Genomic DNA, 22,500 nt, shown 5'->3' with positions numbered 1-22,500 from the left:
AATTCACTAAAGAGACTGTTACACTCAGCCTCCCCCCCCCCCCGCCATTGCCACCTGGGTCTTGAGTTTTCCAGAGCGGTTTATTCTCCTGCATCTTCTTTGTAACCATTCTGAGAAGTGCAAGTCACATAGGAGTGATCCAATAAGCCCCAACACAATATAAAAACCTAAACTCAATAAATAGAAAGATCCCATTGCTTCATCTAAGGGGCTTTGTTTCTGGGGTCCATCCTGACTTGTTTTCAGTATCAGGCAACTCTCCCTAAAACACAGTCTTATTAAGGAAGAACTTAGTTATTTCTCCTGACCCCCACACCTATTTCCTTCATAAAAACAAAAAAAGGGCTACATATGATAATAATATTTTCCCCAAAGGACACTAGTTTCTCAAAAGAATTTCAGTTGGGGTTATTTCAATCTCTGTAACTTCTTCAAGTTTGGTCTTTGGTGTTCCATAAACAGTCCCATGCTTCACAGCTTATGCTCGGTCCTTCTTCTCTTAGAATGATGTCATTCATCACTGAGTCATGACATGGGGCTCATCAAGGGGGACCGTTCTGGGGCAATGGTGACCATTCTAGCGTTAATCAGAATCACCTAGAAGGCTTGTTCCTTCGCTGGCCTACTTCCCAGAGCTTTCTATTCAGATCTGAGGGGCAGCCTAACAACTTGCGTTTCTAACAAGCCACCAAAAATGATATTGATATTTGATATTGCTGGACATTCTAAGAGCCACCACTATGAAGGAGAGAGAGGCTTATCTGAGAATAATGGTAGATCAACAGAAAGAACACAGGTGGGGCTTTGAGTGGCTTTCGACAGTACTCCATGGAGGCAATGGAGTCTATTCCCTGACCCCTTGATCTAGCTGGGCTTTTGGTACATTTGGCCAATGGAATATTGTGGATGTGATGTCCAGCTTCCCAGGCTGGGTAACAGCAGGCAATGCAGCTTCTCTAAGCACTCATTTTAGAGAAGGCAGCTATGGAAAAGGCCAGAGACCCTGAGACGACCATGCTGGAATAGGCCTGGGGCTGATGGTCCCAAAGGAGCCTGCTTTTTGTTACCCACACGCAGGGGCCTGGCATATGAATGAAGCCAACTTGTGTCTTCCAGTTAGCTCATCTGCAAATTGAGTGCAGAGTGGCCTTGGTGGAAACCCTAAGGGGCAGCTGCCTCACCCAACTTGGCCCCAGTTCCTAACTAACAGGTTCTTTGGGACAAGGTGCTTGTTTTAACCTGCAGAGTTTTGAACTAGCTGGTTACTCAACAATAGATAACTGGAATAGTGCTTCTAGAAGAAATGGTGGAAGAGGGCCAGGGATGTAGCTCAGGGTACAGCACCTGCCTGGCAAGTGCAAGGTCATGAGTTCAATCCACAGTTTGAGACACACACACACACACACACACACACACACACACACACACACACACGAAGTGTTAAGCCAAAAAGAGCTCTGTTGGCTTGCATTTGGTGCCCTCTGCAGGAACCAGTAGTAGTAATCTGTCTTTCTAACTCCTGGGACAAACCCACCACCACCACCAACAACAACAACAAAAACAACTGCAAGAGACCTTAAAGGACACACTTCCTGGCCTTCTCATCTATAGTGGAGAAATAGGATATGCAGCTATAGTACATTAATTGCATTAACAGCCTCTATTCATTAACAGGCCCCTGGGTGTGGGTAACAAAAAGCAGAGAAGCTGCATTGCCTGCTGTTACCCAACCTGGGAAGCTACATGCTGGAAATCACATCCAATCTTTTATTCCACACCCTTTCCAAATGTACCCTTGCCACTTATCCCATCAATAGGTGAAGTGTCTTTCCTCACTCTTGGATTCTGAGCTTGAGTCTGTGACCTGCTTTAGCCAATGACACGGAGCTCTCGGTGTCTCCTCTCTCAGCTCTGCTTGTACTGTGACTACGTGCATGGGCTGGACTGCTGGAGGAGCCACGCAGACACATGGAGCCACGCAGTGCTACCATGGATCAGCTAACTTCCAACTGCAGCCACGAATCCAGACCAGAGTTTAGTGCAACCTGGTCTAAACCTGGTCTAGATAAATGTGTCCTGTCCTAAGCTATCGAGGTGCCACTGGCAATGGTTAACTGAAGATAAAGCTCCCTTAGATATGAACGTACATCACCACTTTCCCATTGAGGTGGTTCGAGCCTATTTCCACTTGACAGCCACTAAAGAAGTGGCAGAAGTTTTCTGGAATCTTATTCATCCAAACAAATAAACACTCATTGAGAGATACCATAGAGAATTACAAGGAATGTGATCACCGTCCACTTGGCTGTTTATAGTCTAGCAGGGACCCAAGAACACATGCATGCAACTAAACATTATGCAATGTTTAAAGTCAGGTTAAACTATTTATCTCCTCAATATTTTTCATTTCTTCATAGTGAACACTTTCCAAATCCTTTCTTCTAGCTTTCTGAAATGCACCGCACATAACTGTTGCCTGTCGTCGCCATCTGTGCAGCAGTATCAGTTCTGCCATAGCCTTTTCTCCCATCCATTGCATCTTAGTTCCTGTGGACCAACCCAGCTCCCTGCCCCACTGCTGGTCCTGGTCTCTGGTGTCCACCATTCCATACTCTACTTCTAGATCAACTCTTTTAGATTCTACATTTGAGTGAGATCATGCAGGACTTGTCCCACCGTGCTGACTTACTTTGCTTAACATGAGGATCTCGTTGCAGTGCCATCCACATTGTTGAGTGATGAGATTTGATGGATCGTTGGGTTGTGTGTGTGACTTCACATGTCTCTTTGATGTACTGAGTACATTTCCTTTGAATAGGTATCCAGTACAGCAATTGCTGGAAAATACAGTTCTATGTTTAATTTCTTGAGAAATTTCCATACTGGTTTCCATAATGGCTGTGCTCACATACCCATGAGCATTGTGCAAATGTTCTCTTTTCTTCACATCATCTCCAACATTTGTTTTGGGGTTTGTTTTGTTTTAGTTAGTTGTGGTTTTTTTGACCAACATTCATCAAAGATATTCTGTTATTGTTGTGTTTTTGTCTTTTGGTATAAAGATAATATTGGCCTCATGGAATGTGTTTGGAAAAAATTCTTCCTCTGCTGGGCATGTTGGTGCACTCCTGTAATCCCAGCACTCAGGAGGCTGAGGCAGGAGGAGTGTTGCAAGTTCGAGGCCAGCCTGAACTGCACAGCGAGACCCTGCCTCAAAAAGACAGAAAAAATTTTTCCTCTTTTTCTTTTTAATAACTTCAGGAGAATTGGTATTTAGCTTTAAACATTAGATAGAATTCAGCAATGAAGCTATCTGGCTGTGGGGCCTCTTTAATGGAAGGTTTTTATTTACTGACTCAGTCTTGTTACTTATTATTGGTCTATATAGGGTTTGTATTAATTCATGATACACTCTTGGTAAAGAGTATCTGTCTAGGAATTTGTATTTCTTCTATATTATCCAGTTGGTTGTTACATAGTTGTTTATAGTAAACTCTAATGAGCATTTGTATTTCTGTGGTGTCAGTCATAACTTTACCCTTTTCATCTCTGATTCTGAGTCTTTCTCCTATCCTTAGTCTAAGGACCAGCCTTTTGTTTCACTGATATTTTGTATTATTTTTGTCTTACTTTGACAGGATCTTTTTTTGTAGTCCAGGTTGTGACTTAGCTGAAAACAAACTGACACCCAAAATTAAAGGAAAAAAGATTTATTTAACTCAGTTTGTAGAGGTTTCAGCCCATAATTGGCTGACTCCAAAGCAGGGTAGTACATGTGGGTGCCATGGTAGAGGGACAGAAGACAGCAAAATCAGCAAGATCAAGAAAGGAGGAGCAGGGCTCGTATCCTCCCTTACACTACATGCAGGCTACCTGCCCTAGGGCAGGTGTTGCACTCATACCCCTAACCACGCACCGCACTACCAATCAGTCACAAACTAACTTCAGCCACTTCTGAAAAGCTTGCCCCTCCACAACCACATGTGGCTCTGGGGAGACAGCCAGCCACAAACTTACCAGGCTCTTCTTGAATTCACCATGTAATTTTATTGCCTTTTCTAAGTCTTTATTTCATTTACTTTTTTATTTCTGATCTTTATTATTTTTCCTCTTCAATTACTTTTGGATTAGTTTGCTCTAGTTTTTCCCAGTTCCTTGTGATATAGTAATGGGTTAGCTGACATTTTCTTGCTTTTTTACATGGACATTGATGGCTGTAAATTTCCCTGTTAGTATTGCTTTTTCTGCATCCCATAGGTTATGGCATGTTGTGTCTCCATTTTCATTTATGTCAATAAATGTTTTAATTTTCTTCATTTCTTTCTTGACTCATTGTTTAAAAAGCAAGTTGTTTGATTTACATGCATTTGTATAGTTTTCAAAGTTTCCAGTCTTACTCCATTGCCGTCAGGAAAGACTCCATATAATTTCAATTTTTAAAAATTTGTTACACGATCTGCCCCAGAGAATGTTCCATATGTTGATGAGTAAATATATATTTGGCAATTATTGGATGGAATGTTCTGTGGGGGCAGTTAGATTTTTCTCTGTGGATGATCTGCCCATTGCTCAAAGTGGGGTGGAGCCCTATCTCTTCTTTTAGTTCTATGAATACTTCCTTTATATATTCGGAAGCTCTAATATTGGGATTATGTATATTTAGAATCATTATTTTCTCTTGCTGAAGTCACCCCTTCATCATTATATAATAACTTTTTTAAACCTGTGTTTGACTTGAAGTCTACTTAAAGTATGGCTGCTCCTGCTCTCTTTTATCTTGTTTACAGAAACATCTTATTCTTTCCTCATTTTCAATTTATATGAGTCCCTAAGAGATCAAGTGAGTTTCTTGTAACATATAGTCAGGGCTTTTCATTCATTGTCAACCTTTCTTTTAATTGCAGAATTTAATTGATTTTCATTCAGTGATCGATTGATAAGCCATATATAACTTTTTCCGGGTCTTGTTGCACTTCTTCTCTTACAGTCTTGTTTGGTAGTTAAGAAAATTACTCTAATAGCATATTTGATTCCTAGTTTTTGCCTATTGTAGATTTTTGCTCTATAGTTGTCATGTGGTTTACAAAAGCGCCTTTTGACTCTAACAAGCTATTTTGAAACATTAGCAGCTTAACATGATCAAAAGAGTAAGAAAGAAACAAATGAACAGGAGAAAATATAAGAAACTTCCAGTTGCATTCCACCCTCCCACAAAATCCATTCTGAAATTTTGATATTCCATTTTACAACTTTCTATACTGTCTACTGCTTACATATTAGTTACAGTTAACTGGTTTTTCTGAAGGTAGTTTATGAGGAGCTTATACACCGTGCTTATGACAGCATTTTGAGTTGGTATACTCTTACCAGTGTTATATATTCTTATGCTTATTTTTCATTAAAATCCTTTTAATTTGAAGAACTTTCTTTCAGCACTGCTTGTGGAACAAGTCCAATGGAGATACAATCTGTCAGTGTTTTCCTCTCTGGGAAACTCTTAGCTCTTGATTTCTAAAGGATAGCTTTAAAGGTAATGTACTCTTGGTTGACGGTGGTTTTTTTCCTTTAGTACTATGAAAATTTCATGCCACTGTTTCCCTGACCTGTAAGATTTCTGTGAAGTCAGCGATGGAGAGAGTTGAGGCAGCTCTTGTGTTGTTTCTGTGCTCCTGCAACCTCAATGATCTTTCACCTGCGAGAGCCTGATTATGTCTGGGGAAACTTAGGTTGAGTTAAATGTTATTCACCTTTGATATTTATATCCTTCTAGTACTTGTATGTTTGTATGCTTCCTTATACAAATTTTGTGTATCTTTCTCTGAAGCTTTCTACTCCTTTGGTAGTCTTGAGTCCTCCTTGAATCCCAAAAGCCCAATATTTGCTTTTTTAAAAGTGTTCCAGATGTCCCATAAAATTTTATTCCTAATTCTTTTTTCTTGTCTGTGTATGTTCAAAAAGTTATCTTCAAGCTTAGTAATACTTTATTTGATCTGTCCTGCTATTGACGCCTTCTGTTGTGTTTTTAATTTCATTAGGCATATTTTTCAGCTCAAGAATTTAATTTTAAAAAACTTCTTCCATCTTTTAAGTTTCTCTGTTAGAGCATGAAATATTTATCTGTGATTTCTTTGATCTGAGTTGCCCTAACATAGCTGCTTCAAATTCTCTGAGAGTTCCCCATATCACCTGCTCCATTTGGGCACTCTGAGTGCAAGGTAAGGACATGATTTCCTGAAAGCTCCAGATGCTTGTTGGTGTGCAACACTGTCTGGGCACTGAAAGACTAGGTATTTATTCCAATCTTCTAATCTGGGTTTGTTCTTGTTTCTAGAAATTCAAGACTTATTTTCTCTAAGTCACTTCCCCAATTTCAGCACTCGATGGAGTCTGGTCCAGATTTGACAGGGGTCTGTTACTGGTGTGGTGTTGCTGTTTTAGTACTAGAAGGCACTCCAAGCCCAGGTCTTTCCTAATATTCTGTGAATACACTGTTCAGAAGGAAACAATAGAGACCTAGGGAGGTCTGTCTCCACAAGCTGATTCCTGGGTCCAGGATACACCTGGATGCCTCACCGATGGTTACCAGCCAGTGGTCAGACACACAGGACTGTGCCTGGCCCTGGGCAATCCTCTGAATATACTAACCCCAAACTCCTACGTCACAGGCAGGGCACTGTAGCTGTCAAGCTGTGTCCCACTCAAGTCTACAGCCCACCAAGACCAGTAGTGCTGTGGGTCAAGTCAGTACCAAGGCTCATGGTTCTATGGGTTATTTACTTAGACTTAGGCCTAAGATTGCTGTAAGAGGCCACAGTGATGTGGCGGGGACCATGTGTCTTCCTCTGGCACAGGAGCAGTTCTAGGCAAATTTGGGGATGGGGTCTGTTAGTATATGCCTAGTGTTCAATTTTACCAGCTTAGCAGTAAGCCCAGGGTAAAGTATTTTGGTTATCACTCTGCCCTGTGCTGAGGGCTGAGCAGATCTCCCAGGTACCTGTTAGGGGAATGGCAGGGAATAAAGACAAAAGACAATATTCAAGGCACAAGGGGACCCAGAGGAACCTGCATCTAGTGGATAGGCACAACAGTTTCTACGTTGATTCACTTTTATTAGGAAGCTACAAGCACGGGCAGGGTGTGTGTGTACTTTGTATGGAACAGTAACGCTAGTAAATGAGAAACAGTTTAAGGCAGTTCTTTTCCATTATTGATATGCCTGTTTTCTTTAGATTGTCCTCAGATGTTATCTTGCCTTAGGAATGCTGTGGTTAGGAGCTTTCACTGTGCAGCCAGAAGCACAGACCTTCCATATATTTCTCTGTTCCTGAAACAAGGTCATTCTCGTTTTGAGACTACGGGACCCCAGTCACGTAACCTGGTCCCCAACAGTTCTACCCCAGGCAAATGGGATCTGCACAAAACTATGTTGCCTGAGACTAGGCTGGTGAAGACAGACCTTGGTCACATGGGCCGATGCAAAGCTGGGTTGCGAATGTGTGTCACAAGGACCTGGAAGTCTCAGGAGTACACCAAGCCTCCACACAGCCAATGGCAATGCAAGTCAAGGTATCAGTCTCCCTGAGGTGCAGGTCTCTGCTGGTGCCAGGGCAGTTCTACAGTGCCATCTGTGAACACTGCCTTGGTGATAGTTGTGCTGCTCAAGATTAGAAGATGGGTGGTAGACAGTTCCTTGGCCACCAAAGCTACTGTTAAAGCTAGGCCACACCTGAGTCTCCCAGTTGCAGGAACCCACAGAGTCTCTGGAGGAAGGTATGACAGACACACTCTAAGATGGGCAAAACTAACCATTTGTCTGTCTCACAGGCACACAGTTGTCTGCCAGATACTGGAGCTGGTCTATAAACTCTGCCCAAAAGTTCCTGCCGGCATGCAGGGTCTTCAGTTTCTACAGGGTGTTTGATCTCACTGGAGCAAGTAGCAAGCCTGGTCCTAGCTCTAAGATGCTGCTCTTGAGGTTTTGGCTCTGTTCCTTAGGAGGTACAGTCTCCACTGTACAGCCCCTGGTGGAGGAAGGGTGGTGGAGGCAGCTAGCACCTGGCCTAGTGCAGATCAGTCAGCAAACTCAAGACTACAGCTCAACTCAATCTGTAATAACTGACTTGGCGTACAGGCCATGGGGCTTTTCACCATAGCAGATCTACTGTTGGGTTAAGTTTAATGCTTGGATTTAATTTCTCTCCATCCCCCAAGTAGGAGGAATTTCTCTCCATGCTAGGCTGCTTAGAGTTAGAGGAAGGGTGATATGGCCAACTGTTTCCTGCCTGCCTGCTTGTGTGTCATCTTGTTTTATTATGTCAAAGCAGACACTGCGGTCTCTCATCTGAGCTCCCTGACCCCTATGCTGGCAGTCGGGTGCATGGCTGTTCAGCTTGGCTGTGGGCACAGATTCCTGCAAGGTCTTACTTAGCGCCAACATGCTCTGCACCCTGTCCGAAGTGTATCTTTTTAAAATTGAAGCTCGCCCTTCAATTTTGAATGCCATTCCTCTTAAAAACTGAAATGTACTTAATGAATACCAAATTTAAAAGTAGTCAACTAGCTAACTAGGCTTAACCACAAAGGCTTCTTAAAAGAATGCAATATTGTTCACTAATTTCTAGTAAGAAAATAAAAACTACAAAGACATTAAGTGTATTGCTACCTTCATTTTTATTTAAATATAATGATCTTTTAAGAGAATAAACAACAAAAACTATACCACAAATATTCTACATAAATGTAAACATGCATGTCTACTTCATAACTATGCAAAATGACCTTTAGGCATTTTAAAAATTATTATTAAATGAGACAATGAACCCAAGACAAAAATAACAGGAGCAAATAAAACACACATTTCATAATGCTTCGATTTGTCTTATCTTTCAAACTACTGGTTAAGGCCTGAGTTTCAGAAATCCTACATTCATTGCCAAATGGGAATATACAGTTTGGCTGTACCTAATATACATATCCACATAACAGACAAGTAACTCTCTTTCATAATGTAATAAATACCTCTCTCTCCCTCTCCCTCTCCCTTTCTTCTCTCTCTCTCTCTCTCTCTCTCTCTCTCTCTCTCTCTCTCTCCTGGTGAACCATCCTTTGAAACAAGGAAATAAGGATTTCAAGTTTTCCTACCACTGAAGCACACCATACATAGGAAAAAAAGATTCTGCTATAGCAAAGTGGCATTATTATAAATCTGATTTTGGTTCCCCAACATGTTTTGCTAAGGCTTGCCATGGCCCTCAGACTCATCAGATTTAGTCTTCTCACCTCCCCTAAATGGTCCACAGTACAGCAGACACTATAAGAAGTAAAGGCAGCCTAACGCCTTAGTTAGAAAATTCACACGGACACATGCAGCTTTGCCAGAAGGCCTGAATGTTTCCTGGTTGGTCTAACCTGTGTGTCACTGGTTAGTCCCCATGCCCTCCCCACAAGCTAAAAGCACATGGCTGTCTAGTCCGGTGACGACAGTTTCTACCATTAAGGAGCTCTTACCAACCAGAGCTCAAGCAACAAACAGGCCTGCTTGCATTCACAGGGTACTCCCAGAGGAAGAGTCCATGAAGACAGACACTACAGAACCCAGAACCCTGGGCCTGGGGTCTGGAGTGGGTTGAAAGGAGCGGGAGAGACACAGGAAGAAAAAGTCCATTTCAGCGGGCATGAAGACACCCGTGAAGTCATCTGTCAGGCCACAATCCTGACTTCTAAAAAGAAAAACAATCCCTCACTCTGCTAGGAGACTGAGCCACAAAGGCTTTTAGAAAACAAAACCAGAGCTGTGCTAGAGGATAACCTGGCCGGGACAGCTGACTAGGGAGAATCTAAAGCTCAGAAAACTTCCTTCTCTAAGCCTAGTGCCACATGCAAGTATTTCCTATAGAAACAAACAGGCAAAACCACAGTTCCAGCCATGTAAGTCAAGGCTTGGGGGTCATGGATAAATAAGTATTTTAGTTCAAGTTCCTGGAACCTGCTCCAATTTGAGCAAGTTAAGAGCAGTAAAATAATTCCCACCTCCAGCAACAATTCAAATCTCCAATCATGACCTTTACCTTCCCTGAGCGATCATTACCACGGAATTATAAAACAAGTATCAATCAGTTCATTGTAAGTTCCTACCTGCCACCAAACCCACTGAGCCCTCATGACAGGCCAAGACCCCACCACAAGTACTGGCGCGCGCCTCCCACCCACGTTGGGCAGGGCTGCAGCCATGCTGCAAAGTGGTGGCTCCTCCTCCCATCTCAGCCCACTGGAATCACTATGCGGGCGACAGGACTCTTACCAAAGCCCCCATCATGGACCATCCGTTTCCTTTGTAGGTCCAGACTGTTTTCCTCCACTAGCTAGGGAGAGGCCATCTGAGTGGAGGACTGAGACGGGAAAACCATTGTTAATGTCTCGAGGCCCACAGAACTGAAGTAGATAGCCAACTCTTGGATACACTCATTCAAACTACAGAAATACTGTTCCATGCTAATCATGGACAATTCACCAACAGTCCTTCAACATGGAACATTTACTAGTGGTTTCCAACAGCATCAGATTCCTCTAGAAACTGCACATGTAGAAGGCAATCTTGTGACTTTCTTCTAGTTTTATATAAAAATACAAACTAGTCTAGGAGTCAGGCACAGTGGTACAAAATCATAAGCCAAAGATCTCATCGAAGATGCGCTCATTCCGTATTGCAGAACTCCTATCTCCGTTTTGGTTTCTGGAAATCTGCTGCTGGCTCACTTTTTCCACTCCTCCCTGTCCTCATCCTGCTAAAACTCACTAGATGAAGAGCACCTGGGATGCATCCACAGAAACTAAAAGGCTCAATGTAACTGAGCCACATGCCTCATGTAGTGGCAGCTGGCTGAATGTGCTCACTCGCTCGCCTAAAGCACTTAGGGAGGACTGGGATCTGAATTCCAGCTGGAGTACCTAGTGCTTTGTCCTTTAGAATCCAGTAAAAATGCTAATGTACACTATAAGCTCCATGTATAAAAATCTCTGATTCTAGTAAGAGAGAAGTTCGAGGGGACATGGACTTGGAGCAGAAGACTGTCACAGACCATGAGCTTCCCTTTCCTGTAAATAAGGGCGCTGAGCCAGAGTACCTTCCGTGTCCAGCCCAGCTGACACTCAGTAACTCCACTGAGTCCCTTTCTACCCAGGTCTGTCAAGCCGGGTCAGACAAACTTCTTTACCACTTTATGTCAACAATTTAAAGTGGCTGTAACCTGTTACTATGACGCAGTTTGAGGTCTCCCTCTTCCTCTTTATCCCTCAAAGACTGTTTCACCTCACTGGAGCAGAGCATTTGGCCAAAATGGAGGTCACTGAGACTTAAACCAAACTGCTGACCTGGTAAAGACATGGCCTTTGAGTAACCTAGACCAGGGCACACTTGTCTTTTTTTCATTAAAAATGTTAACCAAATAGAAATATAATTCTGTTAGTTCTTCTACAGATAAACTTTGCAATACATTATTCAAAAATTATGTAAGAAAATCACCCATCACGACTAAGTTAAAGACGTGAGTATCAGAGAGTTCCAAAGCCTCAGATTCCTTATAGGCACTGATTCACCACCATTTTCCTTGTGGCAATGGACTCCACGCCAAAGTAGCCTGGTCTCGTAGCATACTTCTACCCCAGGAAGCAGATTTCGAAAGATGATCGCTAATCATCACTGTCACTGCCAGACTCACTCAGCTGCAAGTCATTTCCTACAAAAGAAAACAGAATCAGATCAGAAGCACAGAACTGAAAGCGGACTTCCTCACCATGCTTGGGCTAGCTGACTGGCTGTCACACTACAGTAAAACCTGGCTAATTCAACTTACAGTAAAATCAATTTGGCTCACTAAAAAAATGGGTACAGTAAAGATTTTTAAAGAAATACTATTTTTCGTGTCTCATAAGCACAATATTGCTTATTAGGACAGAATGAGGTAGGAGTAGGTGAGACAGTTTTCAAATGTGTTAATAAATAGCAAGACAATACTTACAAGTAACAAGAAAGCCATTTAGTAGAATTGTTCACCTTAAGTTGCTCTGCAAAAGCTAAGAACACACCAAGGAAGGCTGCCCACTGAAGAAGCTGAGTGCTGTTTATACCAGTATACCCTAAACCAGTATCCTCACTGGTATGCCTCTGCTCCAGGACAGCCATTTTACTTTAGACCTTGACTCTGATCTTACTGGCTCTATAAAGCCCATATTCTTTTTTGTTGGTATTCTGAATTTTTAATTTAGGGACATTCCAAGTTAATATAGGTCCTGAGGCCTTCCAATTTCTTAGTGTGTAAAGCCAAATTTTCTGCACGTGTATCATCTTATGCTGAAGGCGGGCACTTCTGGCAATGTTTTGGGTTAACAGAGGGTTGAGTGCTGGTGCTGGCATCTAGTGGACAGAGGTTAGGGATTCTCTATAATCACCCTAACCCTATAATACACAGCACAGCCCCACAACAAAGATTTATCTGACCCAGTAGATTCACAGGGCTGAGGCTGAGATCACTCTTGCTTAGTTTACAGTATCCCACTAGTAGGCCAGCTTCCCACCAAGGCTGCCAGACCTTCCAACCGCCGTGATCGGACGACAAGAACACTCCTCAGGGTTCCAGTGAGACAGCATAATCAGCCTTCTCTCCAGCTCCAAAACAACAACACTTCTGCTCTTTTTCTCTTCTGTTTTACTCTAGCATCAATTGTATTAAAAACATCCTTCTTTCTATTCTTGCCAAAGTTTTGCAGGTCTCCAAAGAGAGGCCATGCATTCTTTTTTGTAAAAGACCTGGAGGCAGGAATGGCACAGTGTACTCTCCTTTAAATGTGGTATATGCACAGACAAGAGCCCATCCATTTGTTTCAGTGTTTTCAAGAATTCAGAAGCCCAATTTGTGCTAGTGGGGAGTGGAAAAGAGAAAACACAGCTTTTCAATTTTGCGTGCCCTTTTTTTGGCTGTTCGGTAACACATGCCTTTCTGCTCCAAATCATCTTGGCCAAGAGCCTTTCCTTACCTTAAACGACTTCAGGTTTCTAGACTCTGGCCTAAGACAAACAGAAGCTGCTTCGCAGCCAGCCCACACTTACGGAGCGTGTTCATGAGCTGGTTGCTTCCCTGGGGCCGGCTGGTCCCGTTGGCCACAGCAGGCCTGCTGTTGTAGGGCTGCTGATGGGATGGCTGTGGAGGAGAGGCCGGGCTGTTGTCCTCCCCACCGCTGCTGGAGCTGTCATCATCACTTCCTGAGGAGCTCTCAGAGTCCGAGGAGCTGCTCCCACTGCTGCTGCTCATCTGCTCAATAATGTCCACTTCAGCCCTCAGTTCTGGAATAAGACGATCATGACACGGTCATTACAGCAACCATCCTCCAGGAAGAGCGCAGAAGCTCTATAAACAGCTGGCAAAATCTACAGCAGTAAGGAGTCATTTAAAACAAATGCCCCACCCCTCCCCGACTCCAAAAACTTACAAATAAAAATCACCAAAACCAAAACCTACAAGCAAAAATACCTCACTTGCTTCAGAGAGACAATGTAAACATTCAATTCACCCAAAATAAAAGCAGGCTGGTTCAGAATAATGACTGTTCTAGGAAACAAACAAACTCAATCTATTAATTATCTACTTTAAAAATGATGATGAATTACGAGATAAAATCCCAGTAGGAGAAATATTACATAAAAGGGATAGGAAAATACTTGCACAGGAATTAGAAGGTCTGAATGCTTAGATTAGATCTATCTATAACCAAACAGAACTGGCCAGAAGCCAGGGAGTTTTCTAAGTCACTCTGGTTTAGAAACACAGGAGAATCTAGAACCCTGAAGGCATTTAAGGTAAGGAAAGGCTCTTAGCCAAGATGATTGGGAGCAGAAAGGAGTGTTACTAAACAGCCCAAAGGGCACACAGGAGAAACCCAAGCCAGACAGGCTCTGAGACCCTCCCTCACTCTCAGAGGCCTGTAGGAAGAACTGTGGCGAGAGAAGAGGAACAGGAGACTTAGCGCTCCTCTTCCGCACTCTCTCTCATATATGACTGGTGGACATGTCTGTCACACGCTGCATTTTTCACGGACGTACAGTGGAAGAAAAATATGCTTTACCTTGCCATTTTGATGTCACAGGACACACCAAGAAAAGATATTACACTTCCCTATTCAAATACATCACGTGGCCCTAAACAGCTATGGTTCCTTTAAGCTTAACTGGCAATAACTCCCCATGCATGTGTAATTGCTATTTGGCTACAGTGGAAATTTCCAGAACAGCATCGCAGTATCAATGAGGGAAGACAGGAACAAGAGGTAGAACAACTTTACACAGTGCAGAGACATTCCTTTGTTAAAAGGCAGCACTTTTATAGGGTGGAAAGGCAAACTTCCCAAGAATGATTTTTTTATCCTTATCTCCTATAGTATGAAGTTTTGTCATAAAACTTATAATGAACGATGACACTCTCATAATTTCTAATAGCCTAGAGGTCAAAAAGCATTGATTGTGGGGCTTGGGATTTAGCTCAGTGGCATAAGCGCCTGCCTTTGCAAGCAGGTAGTCGTGAGTTCGATCCCTGGTACCGATAAAAAGGAAAAAAACGAACAAACAAACAAAAAGCATTGATTGTATGGTGGAGAACGCCAAGGTCAGCTTGTCTTGCCGTTGCAGTACAGAAGCCAAGCAAGATTTTTATGTCCCTCTAGGCCCAAATTCATTTCCACTGGTCTCAGGCCTCCCTCATGTTTGTACACGGTGTCGGCAGAAGCGTTTGGCAGCAGTACTTTGAAGACCTCCTTCACTTAGTTGTGCTATTAGCACAGAGCTCAGAAGCACTGTCACCCCTGGTCCACTTCCTGACATCCAGGACCTATCCCTGCTCCACAGCCCATGGAGCTTCATATGCTTGTGCCTCTGAGAATGCTACCGACAGTTACAATTCAAGTCACTGCTCCTGGATTCACCCTTGGCAAATGAGGTAAAGGGCAGACTTCTTCACTCTCCCCAGCTCTGGAAAAGGAGGCTTTGAGGAAAGAAATTTTCTTTTTGCAGTACTGGGAATTGAATGCAGAACTTCCTACATGCCAAGCAAGCATTTTACTGCTGGGTGACATACATCTCCAGCTCTTTGTGACCTTAAGGCAGTCTTGCTAAACTGCCCAGGCTGGCCTTGAACTTACAATTCTCCTGCCTTAGCTTCCCAAATAGCCAGGGTCAAACCCATAATGGCAGTGAACACACACTACCATGTCAAAACAGGTTTTATGATCTCTACAGGAACACTCACACCCTATGCCTACACTACAGCTATCATGGCTCCAAACAGGCTCTCCACCTCTTTTGATGTCATCCAGCTGAGGTTCGGGCGAGGGGTTATCCTTCAGGGGAGATGTCTTGGGTCCAACTGGAGGCTTTGTTGGAGCTCTGAATGGCATGGGTGGTGGAGGTGGAGGTGGAGGTGGTGGTGGCTGTGACGGCTGTGGGGGACGAGTGGGCTGCTGTTCCATTCGGGCCTGGATCTTACTGCTCCCCTCGGCTCTGTGGTGAGACAGACATTAAATCAGATGGGTAAACAGTGGTTCTCCAGTTCATGCCAGTAACCAAGCACCTCAAGTCCCTGTAGAACCCCACAACCTTTCAAGACCACTGCAAAATACTACCATTTACGATTCGATCTGAGTACTATTCACTGAACACCTGCACTTCTATCCTACACTGTGAATCGGAAATATAGAGGTAAATAAAACGGTATTACTACCTGCAAGAAGTTCACATTTTATATCAAGGAGATAATACAGGCCAGGCATGGTAGCTCAACCCCATAATCCCAACACTTAGGAGGCTGAGGTAGGAGGATTGTCACAAGTTCGAGGCCAGTTTAGACCACATAGTGAGTTCAAGGCCAGGCTGCACTACATAGTAAGACCCTATCTCAAAAACAAAACCAAAAAAAAAACCTCTCACAAAACAAAAAAACCCACAAAGACAAAAATGAGACGATACAAATGTAGGACTGTTACTATTAGAATCCATTTTACTAGCAGAAAATAGGACGTTTCACTTGTGTGCAACATAGTTATAATCAGGAGTACACAAGTTTCTGAAAGTTTCTGAATCACCTGAAACAGGGACTAGCTTGCCAGTTTTTTTTGTTACTGCTCACTGCTTGCTGTGTCACAGAGGCCCACACCAAACAGCAAATTCTAAACATTCTTTTCTCTCCCCTTCCTTTCCTCCTTCTCTTTCTTGTTCAGTACCAGGAACTGAGCCCAGGACTTCATGCCCATTAGGCAAATACTCTGCCACTGAGCTACATTCTTTTTTTTTTTGGTCTTTTTCCTTTTTATCGGTACCAGGGATCGAACTCACGATTGCCTGCTTCCAAGGCAGGCGCTTATGCCACTGAGCTAAATCCCCAGTCCCACAACCTTTTCTTTTTAAATTTTTTTTTTAAAGACAGGGTCTTGCTAAATGGCTCAGCTGCCCAAGCTAACCTTAAACTTGTGATACTCCCACCTCAAGCTTCGCAAGTAGCCGGGATTACTGTGTGCCACTACACTAGCTAGCTTCAGTGCTTTTTAAAATTTAGCACAACAGTCACCTGGAGGTCTCTGCAGATTCTGAGCTAGGAGGTCTGAGGTTCTACATGTCTAACAAGTACCCAGGTGACCCAATGCTACTTGTCCCTAGATCACAGTGAACAGAAAGAAACAGATCACTACCATCAGACACTGAAGGAGTAACAGCAGCACCTGGTTCGCTATTAAGGAATGATACAGATATACAGAGCAGCACAACCCCAGCAAAGGCTCCACAGTGCAGGCCTCAGCTCTAGCGCTAGCATTTAGTTAAGTCATAACCTCTGCAATCTTCAGTCTTTCTGTTCTTTGAGGTTCTTTTTCTTTTAAGGACAACAGCATCTTTCTAGAAGTTTCTCATGAAGATAAGATAGGGTAAGGTACATATAAAAACATAAAGCACACAGCAAAGTGCCTGATATATAACCTCTTGAGAAATGAGAGTCGTTTTATTTTTTTTGTAGAGTGAGTGAAGAAAAATGGCTTGAGGGAGCATAAATAAAAAAGCATTGGGCTCTACCACTTCTTTTAAAACTCAATTACTAGGTGGGAATATACCTCAGCAGCACAGCACCTGCCTGGCAAGCACAAACTCTTGAGTTCAATTACTGATACCAAAAAAACCCCCCAAAAAACTCTAATTGCTGTATTTATAATTACTCTGTTACAATGTAACCAACAGAACCACTTGGTTACTTCTACTAGACAGGGAATGACTGGGCCAGAGTTTTTGCTCAGTAGCCTGAGCACTCACCTAGTAAGTGTGAGGTCGTGAGTTTGACCCCTGGTGACAAAAAAAAAAAAAAAAAAAAAAAAAAAAAAAAAAAATCACACATGGAATGAGTGTTGAATGAAATATTAAGAGAAAGCTCACTGTTTAAGAAAATAGGCAGGTCTATTTGGTATTACCAAGTGTACCCTATAAAGAAAGAAATGTTTTTACCCTAATAAAATTATTCAGTGATTCTTTTGGGCTTCTAAGTCTATATAAACATAAAGCTTACCCCCTTTAGATGGCACTATATTACCAATCATGAGATTGATAGCTGGCAAAATTAATACAGGAACTTGCTCTTCTCAGACTTCCTTTTACATCTTAAAAGCATTATCTTTTATTACATGTGAGGAAAAGATGCTTTACTGATGTCTGAGAACACACACGTGAAGCTATCTATTACCATTATCAATACAACAGTAGGAACAACTAGACATTTACACCTATAAAACTGCAACGGACAATACAAAGGAATAGAATAAATAAAGAAATCCTTGTCTGGTTATTTGCCTACCTTGTTTTCTTGACCTGAATGCTGCTACTGAGTTTTTCCAGGACATACTCCCCAGTGTCATGGTTAATAATAAGCACACAATCCTTCTGATAAGGCCGTTTGTTCCCCTTGAACACGGTCATCGGTGGTGTGGATCCCTGCGTGCCACAGAAACGTGAGATGATCAAACTAAACACACCAGTTATGAGTATCAATGTCAAAGCTGATGTTGCAAAAAAAACTGGTATTTCTATCTCATCAAATCTTTCATTAGAGGTACTCAAAAAGAACGGATTTCTATTTTAAATCACTCTGGTTTCTTGGACAAAATAAAAGAGAAAGAATAATGCAGCAAGGATCCTTGACTGCAACTGGCTGTAGGTAATCAAGATAGTATAAAACATTTTATTACTGTACATGTTTCTAACAAATTGGGAAACATTAAAGAAAGAGCAGCGAAAGTATGAACTGAGAAAAACTACTGTGTGTATTACACTAAGTAGAGGCAGCGCTACGTTCGCATAGTAAGGCAAGTGAGTAACCTCTGTGTTTCTTCATAACTGGAGCACAGGGTTCCCCTCAGGTCAGTAACAGAGCACTCTGCGTTTTTTGTTTTTCTTTTTTTTTTTTCTTTTTTAAGACCAGGTCTCATTATGCAGTTCAAGCTGGCCTCGAGCTCACTTTGTAGCCCAGGCTGGTCTCAAACTTGCAATGATTCTCCTGCGTCAGCCTTGCATACCACCACATCCAGCTAATAACAGACCATACTTTAAGGACAGGTTATTGTTCTGGGCAGTTAAGAGCAAGTACATGATACTCATGACATTTACCCATTCAAGTCCTTCAGCAGCTCACTGTCACTCTCAAACCAAAGGACAACATCCGTAAGCCTTGTACCATCTACCGCTGGGCTCAGTGTGCTTTGGAGCAGAGTTCTCTCCGATTCTCAAGCTCAGCCCTGCCTCAGGGCTTTACCAAAGCTTCTGCCTACTACATCTTCACCGTTATTCCGATAATCTCAAGGACCACCACCTTTAATGGATCCTTCCTTGACTGTTGTAGAATAAGTGCTGTATTTTCTGATATTTATTTAAACTCCAAACTCTAAGCTCCACAAGAGCAAGAAATGATTTTGTCAGGATTGTATTCTTAGTGTTCAGTAATGGCCAGTACACAGAAGTCGTTCAATTAAAGTTTGTCAAGCGTAGGATTTAATACTTGGTTTAGGATTGAAAACCGCCTGGCTCTTTGACTCCTTACTCACACAATAAAAATTCAGGATTGTAAGACAACTTTGAGACCATTTAACTAACTCCCTCATCTTACGTTTGGGAAACCAAGGTCCAAAGGGAGATGATGCAACTTGCCACAGACAAGAAGTAATAAAACAGGATGAATGGGAAATAATTTCTCTTCAGCTTACAGATTTCCAGATCTTTCTGTCCAGAACATTTTCATTCTATCAGCACCTAACAGAACTGTGTTCCAGGACAGCGACACAGAAACACAATGACACATTTTCGTAAGAGCTCCCTGAGTGGCTTTCTGGGCTTTGTGATCAGGGCAATGTCCTGAGCAGGGCTGCACAAAAGTCTGCTCAGTGCTCGGTGTAATGCGTCATCTCTACATTAGCTCAATGCTCCAAACCTGGCTCCTTCCTGAGACCATCACCCTGCCTGTGACTCCTCACCAGACATCCAGGGGGCAAACCTACTCTTGCCTGTCTTTTGATTGCCCTCTGCTCATGAGCTACTATGGTTATGAATCAGCAGAGTTGCTTGGGATGAAAGCTATGCACCTCTAACAGAGGGGCTAGTTGTACAGACAGGAATCTTGACTACTGTATAAGCATAAGGGGAAAGGGGGATTGGGAAAAATTAAAGAATCATTTTAAATCAACTATGTAACAAATTCCACCCTCTTCCATCCTGCCAAATTCCTTTTTCACTTATGTTGGTGCTTTAGAAATCTAAATATTTTTCAACAGTAGGAAATTCAAATTGCAGTAATATAAAATACGAAGATTCACTGTAATCCTATATTAAAACCAACAACAATGGAATAAACTCACAGGGATATGTGGCAGGGTAATTGTGACTTCATCTCCTTTGCCAACCTGAAGCTCTCCTTCACAGGAAGTATCTATAGATGCGGGTTTAAAATCATCTGCAGGCAAAGGAAAAGAGGATTTCCCATCAGTTACATTAGAATAACGACTTACTGGGCATTTCATTCAAGATTTTTTTGTTTTGTTTTGTTTTTGGTACCAGGATCGTGGTTGCCAGGCAGGTGCTTCATGGCTGGGCTAAATCCTTGACCCTTCATTCAAAAATTAAAAGTGAGTGTTATTCACAAAACTGGAATAACAAAATGGAAAATAAAAATGATTCAGAATTCTTTAAAAAACTATTTCATTATAAATCAAAATATATCATATACAGCTTCAAATTTCCTATGATGAATATGGTCTTTATGTCTATCTAAATTGTACCAATAAACTTAATTTAAAATTTTTTAAAAAGACCTATTTCATTATGGTAAACTTCACATACCCAAAAGTAGAAAGAACACTACAATGAACTCCAAAGTCTCTTCATCCAGTTTCAACAATTACCAAGGGATACCACCACATGCACACAAAACATACAGGACATTTCATCCAACCTCCATTGGAAAACTTGGGGGGAAGGAGGAGAATTTACACGGCATCTTACAAAGCAAAATATTCCCTTCTTGCAAAGGACAGATGAAATTAATGCTTCATCATCCATAATAAGATGTTTTATTAGGGTTGTGAGGATCAAGAAAAATAGAACATATAAGAAATTCTTAATTGTAAAACTCTATACAAAACATGAAAGGCCACAGCATCATAAAAGCTGATTTGGCAATGAACCTGTGAAAATTAGAATTGCCACACCCAACTTCCACAACATAAAGGTTTTGTCTACATGTTCAGACTAGACAGATGAACTGTATCCCTGAAAGTTCTCCTGCTAGTGCTTCTAGGGAACTGCAGGCACGCAACCACATGGCCATCTTCACATGAGCACAGCCTGCTCCAAACTGTAGGCCAGGCACATGGGGGAACTCTCTCAATTAAATACCACATTGCTCTTTACTGGAAAAAAATACCAGCTTAGTAAAGTCGGGAAATGATGGTCTTATTACACTGCCAACATTCAGGGTTTCAAAGAGCTAGGTCTACTAGCAAGAGGACCAAAGAAAGGCATGACAAGCGACCACACAAAGATAGAAGAAATGTCACTACCCTTGTTTTTATTGTTTTTTTTTTGGGGGGGGGGTCGTCTTTTTGCGACAGGGTCTCCCTATGAAGTTCGGGGTGGCCTTGAACTCACTTTGTAGCGCAGACTGGTCTGAAACTCGCAGATTCTCCTGCCTCACTCTCTGGAGTGCTGGGATGCACCACCTCGCCCAGCTAGGTGCTTCATTATCTAACCCACCCTCTTCTAATGTGTTGAGTCACATCTATTAGCTCGTCTGACAAAAACAAGTCTTAATACCAGCGTTAGTGCCACAGGAAATCCAAAGCCAGTGAATCACTGAGGATGCTCTGTCAACCAAATCCTAAGAGCCAAAGCTTTACCCAAAACACAGAGTGGAAGTGGCCCTTCTCAAAAGAGTCTATAATCATGAAGGAAAAAGCTCAGCATAATGACTATCTCGACATTCCTTTTGTCTGCTCTTGTTTCCAAACATAGACCGTGCTGTATTTTATGCCTGGCTCACAAATTTTAATTTTATTCTTCATCTACAAGGAACTTGGTCCAGAAATCAGGGTGGTGAAGATGACCTCAAAAGACATTAGTATCAAATAAGGCACGGAAAAGTAGAGGAAGGCTTTGATGAGGCACAGAAACTGCAGATGGGATAAACACAGGATCAGTGGCCAGAACCAAAGCAGAAGAACAGGAGAGAATGGAGTAGGAAGCAGGTGAGTCTCAGAGCAAACGGGAAGAATCTATTAGAAATGAAGAACTCTGATAGGATCATCAAAAAGGGGGAAGAGAGAAAGGGATTCGAGGGAGAGCTGGACCCCGATGAAAGAGGGAAGTCTGGCTTCAGAGCTCTGTGAGGGGGTAAAATAGGAAAGAGTCGAAGTCTTTCTGAGTGTTTAGGACTGTAAGGTAGAAAAATAATTTGTGACAAAAGGCTTGGTTTGGGTGGAGTGCTCTAAAAAAAATTTAAAAGGAACAAACCGAGCTTCAGAGGATCTGGGGTAACACAGAAGAGAGCTGACGCTACCAGGGAATCAGTCCTCTGTACTTTGGAGGGCCGAGGGAAGAAGGAAGAGCCGAGACTGACATGTGGCGGCGAAGCAGCCCAAGAGAAGCAAGGAAGGCGCGGACTTACAGCGAATGGTGTGGAAGGAGGCCCGCGGCCGCTTCTCGAAGCTCTCACCGAGGCGCAGACAATGTTCCTCTCGGTCCAGCAGCGGGTTCGCCGTCCCGTTCATGGCTCTGAATCAGCGTTCTGCCCTCGCGGCCACAGCCCCAGCTCCTCGCACCGGCGTCCGGTAAGGAGCGCACCGAGAGCCGAGCCGGGACCCAGTTGAGGCCGGCAACAAGGTTCCTCCGTGTCGGCAGAGGACGACTGCACAGACGCCAGACCGCGGGACTTCCGGCGT

General features: G+C 42.7%; 1 protein-coding gene across 1 annotated transcript; it reads right to left on the bottom strand.

Moving 5' to 3' along the window:
* Nucleotides 1-8,651: 8,651 nt before the first annotated feature.
* On the bottom strand, nt 8,652-22,496 carry Eaf1 (ELL associated factor 1). Its single transcript, XM_003480119.5, has 6 exons — nt 22,227-22,496; nt 19,924-20,018; nt 17,874-18,010; nt 15,342-15,544; nt 13,106-13,339; nt 8,652-11,735 (listed from the first exon to the last, which is right to left on the bottom strand). Exons 1-6 carry the CDS (start codon nt 22,327-22,329, stop codon nt 11,689-11,691), a joined length of 819 nt encoding a protein of 272 aa, XP_003480167.1. The 5' UTR covers nt 22,330-22,496; the 3' UTR covers nt 8,652-11,688.
* Between the last annotated feature and the right edge of the window lie 4 nt (nt 22,497-22,500).

This window comes from Cavia porcellus, unplaced genomic scaffold (assembly GCF_034190915.1).
Source record: "Cavia porcellus strain 051 isolate PalLab524CR breed Dunkin Hartley unplaced genomic scaffold, mCavPor4.1 scaffold_10, whole genome shotgun sequence".
Taxonomy (NCBI): domain Eukaryota; kingdom Metazoa; phylum Chordata; class Mammalia; order Rodentia; family Caviidae; genus Cavia; species Cavia porcellus.
This window is presented reverse-complemented; position numbering and strand designations above follow the sequence as displayed.

Excerpts from the sequence above, each read along its gene's own strand:
- Eaf1 (XM_003480119.5), bottom strand. The coding sequence starts at position 22,329 with ATGAACGGGACGGCGAACCCGCTGCTGGACCGAGAGGAACATTGTCTG. Across the intron at positions 15,545-17,873 it reads ATTCAGGTCAAGAAAACAAG|AGCCGAGGGGAGCAGTAAGA; the intron begins GTAGGCAAATAA and ends GTCTCACCACAG. Across the intron at positions 13,340-15,341 it reads GCTGGATGACATCAAAAGAG|AACTGAGGGCTGAAGTGGAC; the intron begins GTGGAGAGCCTG and ends GTCTTATTCCAG.